This window comes from Callospermophilus lateralis, chromosome 3 (genome assembly GCF_048772815.1).
Source record: "Callospermophilus lateralis isolate mCalLat2 chromosome 3, mCalLat2.hap1, whole genome shotgun sequence".
NCBI classification, from domain to species: Eukaryota; Metazoa; Chordata; class Mammalia; order Rodentia; family Sciuridae; genus Callospermophilus; species Callospermophilus lateralis.
In genome coordinates, this window is record NC_135307.1 from 135041659 (window position 1) to 135056869 (window position 15211).

At 44.1% G+C, this 15211-nt stretch overlaps 1 protein-coding gene across 5 annotated transcripts in view; it reads left to right on the forward strand.

Moving 5' to 3' along the window:
• Ntrk3 (neurotrophic receptor tyrosine kinase 3) overlaps positions 1-15211 on the forward strand; it is a 374486-nt gene that overhangs the window by 123199 nt on the left and 236076 nt on the right. For all 5 annotated transcript variants that reach the window (XM_076851379.2, XM_076851378.2, XM_076851377.2 and 2 more), the window contains 3 exons: positions 3869-3892; positions 5394-5458; positions 6406-6508. In XM_076851379.2, coding sequence (XP_076707494.1) covers positions 3869-3892; positions 5394-5458; positions 6406-6508 — 192 coding nt within the window. The remainder of the gene's footprint in view (positions 1-3868; positions 3893-5393; positions 5459-6405; positions 6509-15211) is intronic.

Genomic DNA, 15211 nt, shown 5'->3' on the forward strand with positions numbered 1-15211 from the left:
TATGCTTCTGTTTCTTCATCTGTGAAATGGGAATGATCACAATATCCCCCCACCCCCACCTAAGTTGTCATGAGGATTAAATGAAGTCATAGATGCAAGGGCTCAGCAGTATGTCTGCACAGAGAAAAGACTTAGTTGCTGGTGGCCATTGCTAGATTTATAAGGTGAATTCAGACGTTTAGAACCAATTGTCAATCTCTGGTGGATCCAGTAAGTCCTAGCTGGGCATGGTGGTAAATATATGGGAATATACTTCGGGAGGCTGAGGCAAGAGGATCCCAAGTTCCAGGCCAGTCTGAGCAACTTAGTGAGACTTTCTTGGAAAAAAAAATAATAAAGGGTTGGACATTAGCTCTGTGGTAGAGCACCTCTGGGTTCAGTGTCCAGTACTGCAAAAACAAAACCAACCAAAACAAAAATAAAACAAAAAACATATGCATAAAATCAAAACCAAAAAAACTAGCAGATTCTAATAGCTTTCAGGCAGTCTAGGGTGATGGTTATACAGCCACCTGCTGGGGTTCAAACTCACTCCATCACTCCTTAGCTGTGTGACTTCAGACAAATTACTTGTCTCTGCGCTTCTCCCTCTAAGGTTTGGTGCAGATGAATCCTTAACTTCTCGGGGAGTTAATGTCTGGGCTGTAGGAGGCATGTGCATTCCATTCATTGTGCAGCCCAGTTGGCATTCCTGTGGTGCTCGGAATGCTGGTCCGGTCCTCCTCCTGGCCTATTGATGGGGATCAGGGTGGAGGAGCCTTCATGGGACCATCCTCTGCTATGTACTTCTGAGTCCCTCCCACAGGTTAGAGAGCAGCCCAAGTCTCCCTCTCCCAGAGGTTCCTGAATGTATAAACACTTCCAGGCTCCAGCAGAGGACTTTAATGTTCATAAGCTGATTTGGAGATTACAGGGTTAAGAGATTCAGCCAAAACATTTGGCTGACATGAGAATGTTCTCTAATAAATGGGAGCCTTATGAGAAATTTGCAAATTAATAGCTTCTGCAAATGGATCTGGCCCCTCTCTCAGCTCAGGCTCTGAAGCCAGGGGCCCATCTCAACCATCCTCCCCTCAAGTCAGGCTTTGGGCCATCTGCAGTTGAGGAGGGAGTGGTGATGCGTAGGGGTATGTTCAGGGGTTTGGAGAAAGCTCTGTTGCTGTCCCCTGTGACAACACAGCAGACAACAAAGAAGCCATCAAATGACAGTGTTAATAGGACCTTCTCTGAAGGACTCCATCACACAAAGCATCCCATCCCCACAGGTAGTTAGATACGTAATAGATCTATGGTTACGTGGCCGTTCTGGCTTAGCCAAAGGTCTGGTGAGTAGAAGACCCACAGTGAATGAATAAATGAGTGAATGAATGAATGAATTGCTCTTGTTTTTCAGGATGTGGCAGGCAGAGGTGTAGTATAATGTAGCATCAGCATCTCTGAGAACTGGTTAGAAATGCAAATTCTTGAGACCCACCCAGACCTACGTATCAGAAATTCTGGGGGGTGTTTCTGTTTATTTTTATTTTTTTAGTATTGGGGATTGAACCCAGGGGTACTTACTGCTGCATATCCAGCCCTTTTTAATTTTATATTTCAGGACAGGGTCTTGTGAAGTTGCTGAGGCTGGCCTCCAACATGAAATCCTCCTGCTTCAGGCTCCCAAGTTGCTTGCATCACAGACATGCCCCACCATACCCAGTCCAGCTTGACTTAAATCTTATCACTTGTCCCACTGACATTCTTTTGTCACCTGGGATCCAATTCAGAATTGTATCTTGCTTTTATTTCTACTTTACCTTAGTATTTCTAAGCCTGAGACAGTTCCCCAGTCTTTATCGTACACTATCTTTGCACCATTGTAGAATACTCAATATTTTGTAGACTATGTCCCTCAATTTGTATTCATTTCTCATGATTAAATTCCAGTTATGCATTTTTGAAGAACATCACAGAAGTGACGCTCTGCCCTTCTGGTACACTGTATCAGGGAGTGCACAGTGTTTATGTCTTGTCATCAGCGATGTTGACTTTATCGTTTGGTCAAGATGGTGTCTACTAGGTTCCTCCATTGCAAAGTTACTCTTTTCCCCTTTGTAAGGATGATGATTTTAAACCACATAAATGGCTTGTTTCTCATTATTCTTTTATGCATTAATTTTAGCATTCATTGATGGTTCTTGCCTGAAACAATCATTACTGTAGTACTTGCCAAATGGTGATTTTTCTATTTCTATCATTCCTTCTCTGTCTACTAGCTGGAATTTTACCATAAGGAAGAGCTTTCCCTTCTTCCCCCATTTATTTATTCAATTACTTGTTGTATCCGTATGGATTCATAGATATTTTTATAATTTATGTATTCATTTTCTAGGTTTGTCATAGTAACGTACTGTAGACAGAATGGCTTAAACAACAGAAATGCATTTTCTCACAATTCTGGAGGCTAGAAATCTGGGATTAGAATTGGTAGGGTTGGTTTCTTTTGAGGCCTCTGATCTTTGCTAGTGGGTGCTGTGTTCTCCCTGTCCTCACCTGGCCTCCCATCTTGCATGTCTGGGTCCTAATCTCCTTTTATCAGGACACCAGTCATGATGAATTAGAGGCCACACTGATGACCTCATTTTATCTCCAGTACCTTCTTAAAATTCAGTCAAATTCTTAAGTATTGTGTGTTACAACTTATATATATATATCTATTGATGGACCTTTATTTTATTCATTTATTTATATGCAGTGCTGAGAATTGAACCCAGATCACTATACACGTGAAGCAAGCGCTCTACCACTGAGCCACACCCCAGTCCTGTTACAACTTTAATACATGGATTTTGGTGGGGAGTGACACAGTTCAGTCCATGATAATCCATGGCTTTTACTATTTTTCTACATTTGGCTATTAGAAGCCCCCTTCTCAGCTCTCTCTCTAGGTCCCCATTAATCTTCAAGCACTTTTTCACTCTCTAGTGCTATAAGCTATTCTAGCCCCATCTTGCGTTTTCTCTATATTGGCCCTGAATCATTCATTTCTTCAAGGAGTACTCATTCCTTTCTGTGAAGAAAGGTAGCAGCAGCCCTTCAGATGATTCCATTGCACATTAAAGTTTAAATGTCTCTGGTAGAGTAGTTATAAATCAGCTCTAATCCCTTCTTAGATGAATGGCATTAATTTATTACTTAATCCCTATAACCTGTTCCCTGATTGTTTAAGTGGAGATGTTGCCTCCTACCTCCAAGGATGTAAGGACTGAGTGATATGTTACCTGGAATGCTTAGCACAGCCTCTGGCTCATAATCAATGCCTAGTTTAGGATTAGCTCTCATTATTTGGTAAGCCACTTCTAGAGGCCAATGCTCAAATAAATAACTCTCTCCATCTGAAGGATGGGCGGATTCTAGAGAATGGAATCTAGATGGGAATCTAGAGGGACTCCCAACTTCTCAGAGACCTACTAGAATCAACTGCACTTATCAATTTCAACTTGAGATCACAGTTGGCCCCACCCTGCCACACCATGGCCAGCACTCTGGATCCTAAAGGAGGAAGGGTCATAGGTGAGATAGTGGATCAGGGTTAAATCCCCATCTCATAATGAAACCAGTTTGGTTTCTGGTTCCCATGTGGGTCTCCGCCTTTGGAACCAGGAGCTTTACCTCTCATTCCTTCTCCCAATTGGAGGACCACTCCGTAAAGAGTTGGTGCCATGCTTAGGGCACATATGGTGTGTCAGGAATTTTAGCATGTGTCATTTTTGGGAATAGGGGATCATGGGGAGTGGGAGAGGTCACAGCTATCAGTACGATGTGGTGTGCCTATTCTATTTTGTCTTACGTTTGCTAATGACCTGTTTCTCCTTTTTTTTTTTTGCAGAGAGCACAGATATCTTTGACTTTGGTAAGTCTGCATTACCTTTTGCTTTGAAAATGATTTATTCTGATAGTTTTGGTAGCTATGGAATCCAAACAGTCCTCTGTCCTATTTCACATTACTTCCTGCCCCATAGTAGCACTGGGCATCTGAGTGAATTTTGAAAAGGGACTAGAGAGTAGAAGTGCAGTTTTACTTGGACAGTTCCAAGCCCATTTTTCTTGGGCCATTGCCTCAGTTTTCCCCAGGGAGTTTTCTAAGGTATGGTCATGTTGTGGGTCTCCCTACCTAGACGAAAAGGGGATGACCGTACGGTTTCATGTGCCCTGGTATACCCCTCCTCAAAATTTCCATTCCTCTGGCAGAAACCATATGGAACTTATAAACCTACTAATGGTTCTCACTTGCTTCAAGCGCCCAAGAATTTGACCAGAACCCACCCCCAAGTAGAGTTGTGATTTACAAGGCCTCCTAATGGATACATGTGGTCCCCAAATGGAATAATTGAGGCTCAGTTTATAAGTGATTTGGTACTAAGGCTAGATAATCCTAAAAGGATTTGAGGTTTTGCCTGTGGGAATAATAGTAGTCATTTCATTTCTGCCCAGTGTCTGTCCTGTTTAGTGATACTGTTGGCCATTTGGCACTGATATAAATATCATCTATGATTCTCTTAGTTGTCCTCAGTCTTTTCTTTATTTGTTTTCATTTTTATTTGTTCTTTTTAGTTATACATGACAGAAAAGTCTCTTTTGATATATTTATACAAACATGGAATCTTGTCTTATTCTAACTAGGATCCCAGTCCTGTGGATGTACATGATGTTGAGGACTTGTAATCCCACAGATGTCCCTTTATAGAATTCTGAGTTGGGGCCATTTCTTGCCGGGGGTGGGGGGTGGTGGTTCTGGCTGGGGGACAAGCCAATACGTGGCTTCCTATCCAGGTTTCTTGGATAAAGGCGGTATTTCCTGATCAGGTGGTTATGTTGTTCAAGTTGAGCTGCCATTGTGTTCTGAAATCAGTGTAAGGGAGATGGATACTGGGTTGTTTCTGAGACCACAGGCCTGATCTCACTGAGGAATAATGAGGGAGAGAGAGAGGATGGGTGCAGGAGAAGCACAGGGATGGGGTACCAGATGCCCTCAGCGAGGAGTTAAAGAATATTAGAAACAGCTGCCTAGTTCCTAACCTGTCCTGGATCCCAAGTCATTTCCTCTTTTCCATCCTATAGTTCATGCACAGGTGACAGTATTTTCTCTGGGGTGGAGGTAGAAGATGGGAATGAAGGCCCTTTTCCCCTGTGGAGCCTGTCCTTCAGCTGGAGCGCCAGGCAGGTGGCCAGACAAGGCCTGCCCTTAGGGGGTCTCTTGCAAACCTGGGAGGGAGGCCTGGAGGATCATGGCCTCCAGAGGGCCTTCTCCAGCAGGAAGTATCAAGAGGGACCGAGAGGTGGGCAGGGACTATGTCTGGGCCTCCCAGGGCCAGGAAGCTAAATGTCCTTCTCTTTTTGTATTTAATTTTCAGAGTCTGAAGTAAGCCCTACACCTCCTATCACTGTGACCCACAAACCAGAGGAAGACACCTTTGGGGTGAGTGGCTTGTTGGTTAAGGGGAACGTGTTTATTGGTGTAGTCATGTTCAGACTTAATTTGACTTGCTTTTCCAAATATTAACTTACTCGGAACCTTAGTATTTAGGGCAGAAAAAAAAAAGCAATGACAAATGATCTCCTTTTAGGTGGTTTAAGACCTTCTTTGTTTGATGGGAATACTTCGTTGTTTGAGGATCTTTGGATCTGCTCCAAGCCCTGGGGGTCAGAAGAGAATGGTTTGAAAATGCGCAGTCAGTTAGATCCTGGCTGGGCTTCTTTCCTTCACAGGGCCTGATCACTGTACAAGTCGACATCTGAGTTGCTTGGGTCTCTCCTTGGGTGGATTTTTCAAGTCTCACTCTCTCAGAGCCTGAGATTTCCCTGGGGAAGAGTCTAATGGAGTCATCAGGGTCCCAATCTCCTAGGCCTTCTTGGATTGGAATATTACGTTAAAAATGTCAAAAATGTAAATATGAAGATATAGAATTGGTTTGCTAATTAAAACAAGAGACAGAAGTTCCTATAGGCTTTCTTTTGCATCGCTAGAACGGAACTCCAGGTGAGGGGCTTCAGAACATTGACTCATATTGTTTTAATCAAAATGGATAATTTTCATTTTTATTTACTTATTTATTTATTTTGGTACTGGAGATGGAACTCAGGGCTGCTCTATCACCAAGCTACATCTCCACCTGCATTTACTTTTCATTTTGAGACAGAGTCTCACCAAGTTGCCCAGGTGGCCTTGAACGTGTGATCCTCCTGCTGAGTGGCTGGAACTGCAGCCACGTGCTACCACAGGGTGTTATAAAATACTTCTTCTAAGGGCCTTACTCAGTAGCTAAGTTCAGAGTGGGCTGTGGTTGCTCTGCAGTAGGACTGTCCTCATGTGGGCTCGCTGGTGTTCCATGGCTGCCCTGACCTGCTGTGCTTGGCTCTTCATAGGTGTCCATCGCGGTTGGACTAGCTGCATTTGCCTGTGTCCTTTTGGTGGTTCTCTTCATCATGATCAACAAGTATGGTCGACGGTCCAAATTTGGAATGAAGGGTAAGATGGATTTTTATTGGGGGAAAAGATGCCTCTTTTGATCTAAAGATGCTGTTTTCATCTTTTTTGGTCTCTTGAACGAGCTTCTGGTCGTGGGGTCCAAGTGATCTTGGAGGAGACTCTTGTCTGAACCCTGGTTCTCAGTATGGACTAAAGGCTGTGTTGAGATCTGTGGGAACCAAACCGTAGAGCCCGTGGTTTTACGTGGCTGCTGATTCCCATTGGTCAGATGGTCTTTTGTGATGAGGATAATTTGGAAGGAAGTTGAATTTGAGGGCAATCTGAAGTAGATGTTTTAAATTATTTTTTTTCATTATTGGTGGGTAAAGGGACTCTTGGTTTGAGTGACTTGTTTTTCTCTCATCTGCATCCATCCTTGGATGTCCCCATCTTTGGCAGTACCCAGGGCAGTGCCTCCCCTCAGCTGTCCTCGGAGCCCCTCTCAGTGAGGAGTTAGCACGGCTATGCAGGGTGGTAGACTCTGGTATTGAAAAAGCTGCCCGTGCCATGGTATTTCAGCACGTAGCTCTACACAGAGTCCTGGAACAGATGCCAAGAGCAACACGACTTCTAATCTGCTGGCTAGCTTCCATGGCACAGAGTACTGCACCCCTGCATGGCAGGGGTGGGGTGGTAGGATGTGGCGCTCTGCCAAGGCTCCATTAAGGGGCACTGGCATGAAAGGGGTTAGCATGGTGAATTAGCATCCACCTGCCTGGCCCCAGAGATGGATGTGACCAAATGGCTCAAGGGAGCCTGGGTGGCAGTTCCAAAACAGAAACTTGAATTTCAGCTAGGGTTTCCACGTGAGGGGTTGGGGGAGGATAGGAAGGGGTGGTAAAAGCTTGCTTAGATGAGATTCAGGTTGGTGTCTGCTGGTGAGACTAGGTGACCAAGAAGGATGAACTTCTGTGTCTTCTTTGTCTGTGGTTGGGGTTCTGACCTTGGGGCTCAGGAACTGAAGGAGAGTGCACAAGTGACGTTGGAACAGTATCCCCTGAGCTTATGTGCAAACGTTTGAGTGTTTATACATAGAATGGAACGTGTACGTAGCTTTTGTGATATTATCCAAAGATTCCGTGTGCCCCTTAAATGTTGAGAACAATGATAGGTCAGAAGTTACCCAGAAAGGAACAGGAAGGCAGAAAACCTGGGGCCAGACTGCTTGGTTTTCCAGGAGTCTTTGGTCTCTCTGCAGTCTGCATCTGATGAACCTGAATAAGTCACAGCACGGTCAGCCAGGGTTTCTTGAATCATCTGAAACATTTGAACTGAGAAAAATATATGTGCAGGCAAATGTTAAAGAGCAGAGAGAGGTTTGGTGACTTAAAAAAAAGATCAGATTACTCTTAGGCACCTTGGCTAGAGATGTTGTATCTGCCAACACTTGACATATGTCAAAAGGGCTTCGTAGGTTTAGATGGGCTGAACGCTGAGTGAGCTCCAAGCCCTCTATCTTATTGTAATTCTTGGGCTTTTGGATTTGAGGACTGGCACTATTGTTTTGGCAATGTTTTCTTACCATGAGAGGAAACTTCCTAGTTCCACCTCCTTCCACCTGAGAAAACATCAGGACAGGGGCCAAAAGGAAGAATTGGGCATTGTTGCTCTTCCCCTGAGGAGGCGTGCCACCAGCTGAGACCCTGCAACAAGCTTGGCAATGCTGTGAGAGCAGATTTTTTCTATTAATTGTCATTCTGTTTCTGGTACAGTGTGTCCCCATGTCGGATGGATTAGGCAGCACCCAGGGCGGTGCCTCCCCTCAGCTGTCCTCAGAACCTCTCCCAGCCCCTGATCCCTTCTCCAAGGCCAAGCTGCCTTCTGTGGCTCTAGTTGGGCCAGAAGAACGTGCCCACACAGGTGGAAGTGAAATATCCTCTAAAGTCAGGCAACTTAGTGAAGTTAGGCAAGAGTTCGATGCAAGATGACTATTTAGAATGAAGCCTGCATCCCACTGATCTTCATTAAGCCAGAATGTGTTCAGGTCTTATTTTAGGATAAGTAAGAAGATGCCTCAAGCTGCATGTGACCTTTATCTTTTATTGCCAGTGAGTATCCCAAGGAAAAAGAGTGACGGCATGGGTACCAGAAGTCTCCCAATTCTTCCTTAGGAGAAGGTAGAATCTAGCTCTTCAAGTCTATCTCCTTCTCAGCCTTGCATTTTCAAGTCTGGGCTAGAAACACAATTGTTCTTGGTTTCACAGGGTTCTTTACCTCCTCAGCACTTCTGTTTCCTCAACTTCAAAGTAGAGGAACAGTGTTACCTACCCCATGGGGTTGCTGTGAGTTTTGAGATCTGTGGGTAACTGGCTATATCCCTCAGCTTCCTGTTGTGGTGACAAAATATCTAAGGAAATTAACTTATAAGGAAGCAAATTTATTTTGTCTCACGGTTGCAGAGGTTTCTGGCTCTATTGCTTTTGGGCCTGGAGGAGGGCTGTTTACCTCCTGGTGGCCAGGAAGAAAAGAGAAACGGAAAGGGGCTGGGGTCCCAATAGCCCCTTCAAGGGCTCGATCCACCAATGACTTAAATTTCTCCCATTAGGTCCCACTTAAAAGTTCTACCACCTTCCAGTGGCACCACAGGCTGGTGACCAGGCCTTTAGCATGTGGGCCTTTGGGGGACATTTGAGATCTAAAACACAACATTGGAAGATAAAAGGGGTTCCATGGGTGTCATTTCCGTCTTCTTTTCTTCATCTGTAAACCTCAATAGGCTATTTTTGTTGTCCTTCCATGAACTGTGCCTTTAAAACTCCCACACAATAATTTGTAAAAATGCCTTTATTATACATTAATTGCAGTGTACTGTCGTTTTATTGCTCATATATCTATCTGTCCTCCTAGATCAAGTATGGATCACTCATCCCAGTATGCCTGACATAGTATTGCATTTGATAAATGTTTTTTGAACTAATGAATGGCCTTTCTTTCTTTTCTTTTTTTTTTTGATGGTACTGGGGGATTGAACCCAGGGATGTTCTACCAATGAGATACATCCTCAGCTCATTTCTAAATTTTTGTTTTGAGATATTTTCTTGCTAAGTTGCTCAGGCTAACCTCCAACTTGCAATCCTCCTGCCTCAGCCTCCCATGTCTCTGGGATTACAGGATGCGCCACTAGGCCCAAAGAATAACTTTAGTTTTAATCATTTAAAAAAACACGGATTATAAATTAACAATGGGCTAGTTAGGACTGATTTGGAAATCTGAGATGCCTGGGCAGACTGAAGTTGAGTGAGGATGATGGGGAAAGCTTCTAAATAATTCCTACCATCACATCTGAGGGCCTGGAAATTGCATAGCCATGGAGAATCTATTAACATGCACTTTAATTCCTTCCTAGAAATTAAAAAAAAACATAGAAAAATGTAAAAGCCAATAGAACATACACTAGAATTTCTTCTAGAACAAGTAACTATTACTGTTTGTTTTATATTTGCAACTAATATTTTATTCTTAGAAGAGATAAAACATGACTAATTTCATCTCTGAAAAAGATAAAACTGAAACCAATGTAGCATCTCCTCGGTCCTATTTCCATCCCCATCTCCATAGGCAGTCACCGCCTCCCTTGTTTTAGTCTGCCTCCCTGTGTCTCTTGCACTCTGTGTCTCTACCTGCTCTATCTGCACAACAGCCCTCTCCTCATGGGTCTCTCCTCAACCAAGTCCTACCCTGCAGACAGAAATTAGGACCTTCCTTCACTACATGGTCATAGAGTATTAGTGGCTAGTAACCAGTCCATTATTACACTTTTAACCATTTTAACTTTACAAAATGTATTCCTTTGTATGTTTTGATTTACCCACATTTATACTCTAACTTTTATTTACTTATTGGATATTAGAGATCATTCCATATTGGTATGCATAAGAATTCAGCAAAATACCAATCTTACAGGAGATGAATAGATTAATCAAGTTTTATGGAGATGAACTTAAAGTACATTGGGTAAGATTCCTCTTTACTTTTATCAAATGCCATCTCCTTGATCAAAATTTTGGCTTGGAGAAGAGGTCACTTGGGGATATGAAATCCTCTTCTCTTGGAATCACAAAGGTTTTAAAGTGGCGCTGAGCATGCAGTGAGGGTTTACTGCCAATGAAACCCAGTGCCTGAGCGTGACAGAACTGATCCTTGAAATATCTATTATGGCCTAGGCCAGGACCAATCAGTAGCTCTCCTGCTGCAGCAGGGTCTGGCAGGAGCCCTGATCCCCTCTGTGCCAGGCTTTGTCCCCTTGATTGCCAAATCCTGGTGTGGCCACAGGGGTTGGAGTTGGGTACTAGTGAGGCTCAGGGCAGGGGCTATTTACTGGGCTTATACATAAAAAATATTTCAGCACTTTAATAATGATTATATTGTTCTAGTGAATCCAAGGCCTGGAAATGAGATGGTTCAAAATTTGTGCTGTTTATCTTCACAAAATATTTTAAAATTAGGCATCAAAAGACCATCACAGTGATATATCTGGGCTCTCCTGACTCAGTAGAAACTGAGGCCCAGAAAAGGAAGTAACTTGCTCCGGTTGTCTGGTTCAGGTCAATTTGGGTGAACCTCGAAGGTTCACCCACTTTTCATGGCAACACAAATGGCCTACTGCCTCTGTCTCAGCTGCCCCTGTGCACACCTACAGCACACCTGCCATCTTTATTTCATATGGCTGTTCGAATAATGACCAGGGAAAAGATCCTAGCATGTGGGAACAATAATAAAATATGCTCTATAATTTTCACATAAAGTGGTATAATTACTATTTAATAATAAATATGTGTGCAGATCTTTTCTAATCTATAATAAGAGAATACCTTATTTGGCCTCTCTTCCTCATGACCAACTTGTATCTTTAAATATTTCTAGATCAGAGATACTGTGAGAGGGTTGACGTCATACTTCTTGACTTGCTGCTGTTCCCTTAGAGGAAACAGAATCATGGTTCATTAGTGCTGGAACACACCTTGTGGTTGTTAGGCTAATGTCTCTGTTGTACAGGTAAGGAAACTGAGGCCAGACCCATGCCGTGACAAGCCAGGACACAGAGCTGGTTAGAGCACCCTGACTGGCCTTCCCCATCAGCACGGTGTGTGCAGAAAGTCTGGGTGGGTCTGGGAAATGAAATGGGATTGAGGAGAAGTTAGCTCTGTTTTCCCAAGGGCTTGTCTAATTATCGTGGGATGTTGACACCCTCGAATGGGGCTTTCCAAACTCCCTCTTGTTAATCCACTTTTGTCAACCTGGGGCACACCTGGCTTAAGGGAAAGGTAGGAGCTGTTGGAGGAGTCTCATCTCTGTTTCCCATGGTGAGAGGGTTCCTTCGTCTCCTTCTGGACATGCTAGAGACTGCCTGGCAGGATGGCAGAAGGAACCGGAAGGCAGGGAAGGAGGGGAGTCCAGAAGGGCAGCGTGGGCTTCCGGTTTTCACATAAGTGCTTTTCACCCTAGTGGTGGGCTGCCGTGCTGGTGCCGCTGAGGGGCCTGTCGGGGAGCACTTGGGGACTGTTCCATTGTAAATTAGTGTTAGTTAATAGATACTTAAAGTAAAGTGGTTGCCTATTTGATTATGATTGGGGGTTATTAACATTTTTTCCCCATAAACAGATGGTAACTGCCCTCTGAGTGGATTGTAGACTCATGCCAGCGTCTTGATTTGGAGGGTCTGGCTCCTGCCAAAAGATCTCAGGGGCCGCTGTGCATTGAATGGTCTTGTTTTCCCTCTGATTTTAACCGCTTGTTTTAGGGGATGATTAGACTTTGGAAAGGGATTATTTCTGCCATTCGTACCTAATCTTGGAGCACTGGCTTAAGAAGAGTTTCTTCTAGGTGGATGGAAAGAGGGAGAGAGATTGTGGGCTCCCAAGATTTGATACTGTATCTTGGAATTATTTCTCAGCTGGGATGGTATGTTCATCTGCCTACAGCTCTGCACACAGAAGAGAGGAATGGGTAAAGGAGATTGGTGTGGGGATAGGAGACATCTGAGGCTACTGAAAGGGGTCTAGGGTCCTGGAAATGGGCACTATTGGTTTTATTGATTATGATATCTTCTTTTGCCTGAGGAAATGTACTCATTTGACCTCTATTTAACGAAGGATTGGAAAACAAGACATTGCAAGGCAGAAATGAAACCAGGGGAGGGAGTTGGGCTTCTTGATTTCTGAAATATGTCCACCCTTCCATTTTGCTTTTTTTTTTTTTATCTTTTATTTCATCTTCCAGTTGAATGGTGGAAGAGAGGGAGGTGCCTTTGACCCCTGCAGGGATCTTGCACTTGGGATTCTTGACTTGGGACTCCTGATGTAGGATAAATCTTGGAACATAATTTTGAAGGTGATTTCCGGCTTCTTTTCTTATGTTGTTATCCTAAGGTTCTTGTACTCTCCTGACCAGTGTTTGGATGCCTTTCCCCTTTGCCAACACCTTGACAGACCCTCCAACCCCCATGCTCCTAAACACTCCTATCATTTGGCCAAGTCTAAGCTAAGTGGCTTAAGTTTATGGAAAATCCCTGGCAGAACATAGATTAATTAAACCAGAGGCTTCCGCTTCCCTTCCTCCACTTTGGGCTCCATTGAGAGGCTCTGGCTACAGATAGAGCCCCGCCCTCTTTGATGACTGGGTTCTAGAAGGTGGTGCCCTGGAGCTTTGAGGCTGGAAGGCAGTGTGTGACTTTTTGGTCTGATTGTACTGCACTGTCCTTTGTGGGGGGCTTTGCAGGTGTGAGGGGATCACCACAGAGCCCCAGTATGGTGGTCACCGGTGGCTGTGTTGAGGCAGGACTACTCTCTATTCTTCACTCCCAGGGCTCCAGGGAGCCAACTGTCCTCTAATATCAGCTCTTGCATTGGAAGGGAAATCCCTGGACATGGAATGTGAAACAAAATGTTTTTCCTCTGTGGCTACCTGCTAGCTGGCTGTTCTTGGCACACCTCTATATCCTGTTCATCCTGGCCAGGGATGGCCAATATGCTTGACTCTACAGCCAAAGCGATCGCCTCTCTGATTCATTTAATTTTGGCAGGGGAACACAATGCTTGCTAATCCATGGAATTGCTGCTGGCTCCCACAGGGTTAACAGCCCTTTGATACCTCAGATTAGAAGTTTTCAACCTTTTGTCCCCTGTTACCCATGTGACAGATGATAGTCATATGCCTTATGCTTCACTGTGGGTGTAACCTGGATTTCCCCAAAGTACTGGCCCTCACAGTAATTTTACACCCAAGAAAAATATATCCAAAGACAGAAAATGAAATTTTTAAAAACGAGGAACAAAAGCAGATCCATGCTATTTGTGCTCTGAAAAAATTCACTTTCATTTTGTTATCCATCAAAGGTCAAGGTGACGTATTTCCTTACTGATCCTTCTGTCTGGTGGCACTGGGATGGAAAAACTGAAGAGGCTAGGGGGATGCCAGCCTTGGCTGTTCTTCACCTTGATGGTTTTCTCCCCATCAAGTCAAGTTACAGAAACTGCTCCAGCAGAACCCCACCTCTCCTCTTGTGGCTCATTCTTTCTCTCTATGCAGCTTTCCCTGTGGCCCTTGGGAAATTTCACTTGCCCAGAGGAGGCGTGACCATGGCTTTTGGCTAATGAGACACTGTCATGTGGTTTCAGTGTCTAAGCCCTGTGTTTATGCAGCCCATTCTCCCGTGAACTCTGCAGAGGGCTTCAGGATGTCCAAAGAGCAGCCCTGGAAACCACAGGAGCAAGGCAGAGAGATTAAAATAAATGTTAATCAGGAAACATGTTTTATTTTGAGGACGGGATAAAGCCATGTACTAGAAACATCTACTTTGCGGCCAACTGCTACCAGTGTCTTGCCCTAACTCCTCACCCACTGGCCTTTGTCATGGGGCATGAGGTGAGCAAGGTGGTGCACAGGCACACACTGCAGGTGGAAGAGTGGCATCCTTTATCCAGCTGCGGTTCCAGCAACCAGGTGGGTCTGCCACCTGCTCCAGGCCCAGAGTGTCAAGGGGAAAGAAGAAAGAGACTCAGGTTGATCTGTCCCTGGACCTTGCATTTCCTTCCTCACTACCCCAGTACGTTCAGAGAGGGACCAACCAAGTTGCTGTAGTACCTGCCTCTTTGTCTTCTTCTTTGAACTAACTCTGCTCCCACAAACCAGAGAGAGATTTTCTGGCTTCCTCCCTGACAGAACCAGTTACCTAATTTGTGGGGCGCAGTGAAAAATGTTCAAAAAATATTAGGATTTCAAGATAGTGGTAACAGAGCATTAAACCCCAAGTAGAGGACTCTGCTGAATGTGCAGCCAGGTCACCTACTGGGAGGCCAGCTCTGCTCCCTGAATACAAAATCCAGCCTGGCTTCAGGTTCTAGCTCCTTTATCTTTTCCTGAATGGTAATGAAAGAAACAGATATTTCCATGCTTCTTTTTAAAAGAGAAGCTGAAATTTTGAGGTAAAGATGATAACAGCTGATTTTTTTTCACTTCTGAGAATGGGAGGCATTGAACATATTATTGAGTACCTACTGTGTGCTAGATGTCATTTATCTCATAATATTGAATCTTCAGAGTTGATGATCCACTTTTAAAAAAAATTATTTATTTTATTCACTTTAATTATTGATGGACCTTTATTTTTTTATTTATATGTGGTGCTAAGAATTGAACCCAGTGCCTCACACATTCGAGGCAAGCACTCTACCACTGAGCCACAACCCCAGCCCCTGATTATTC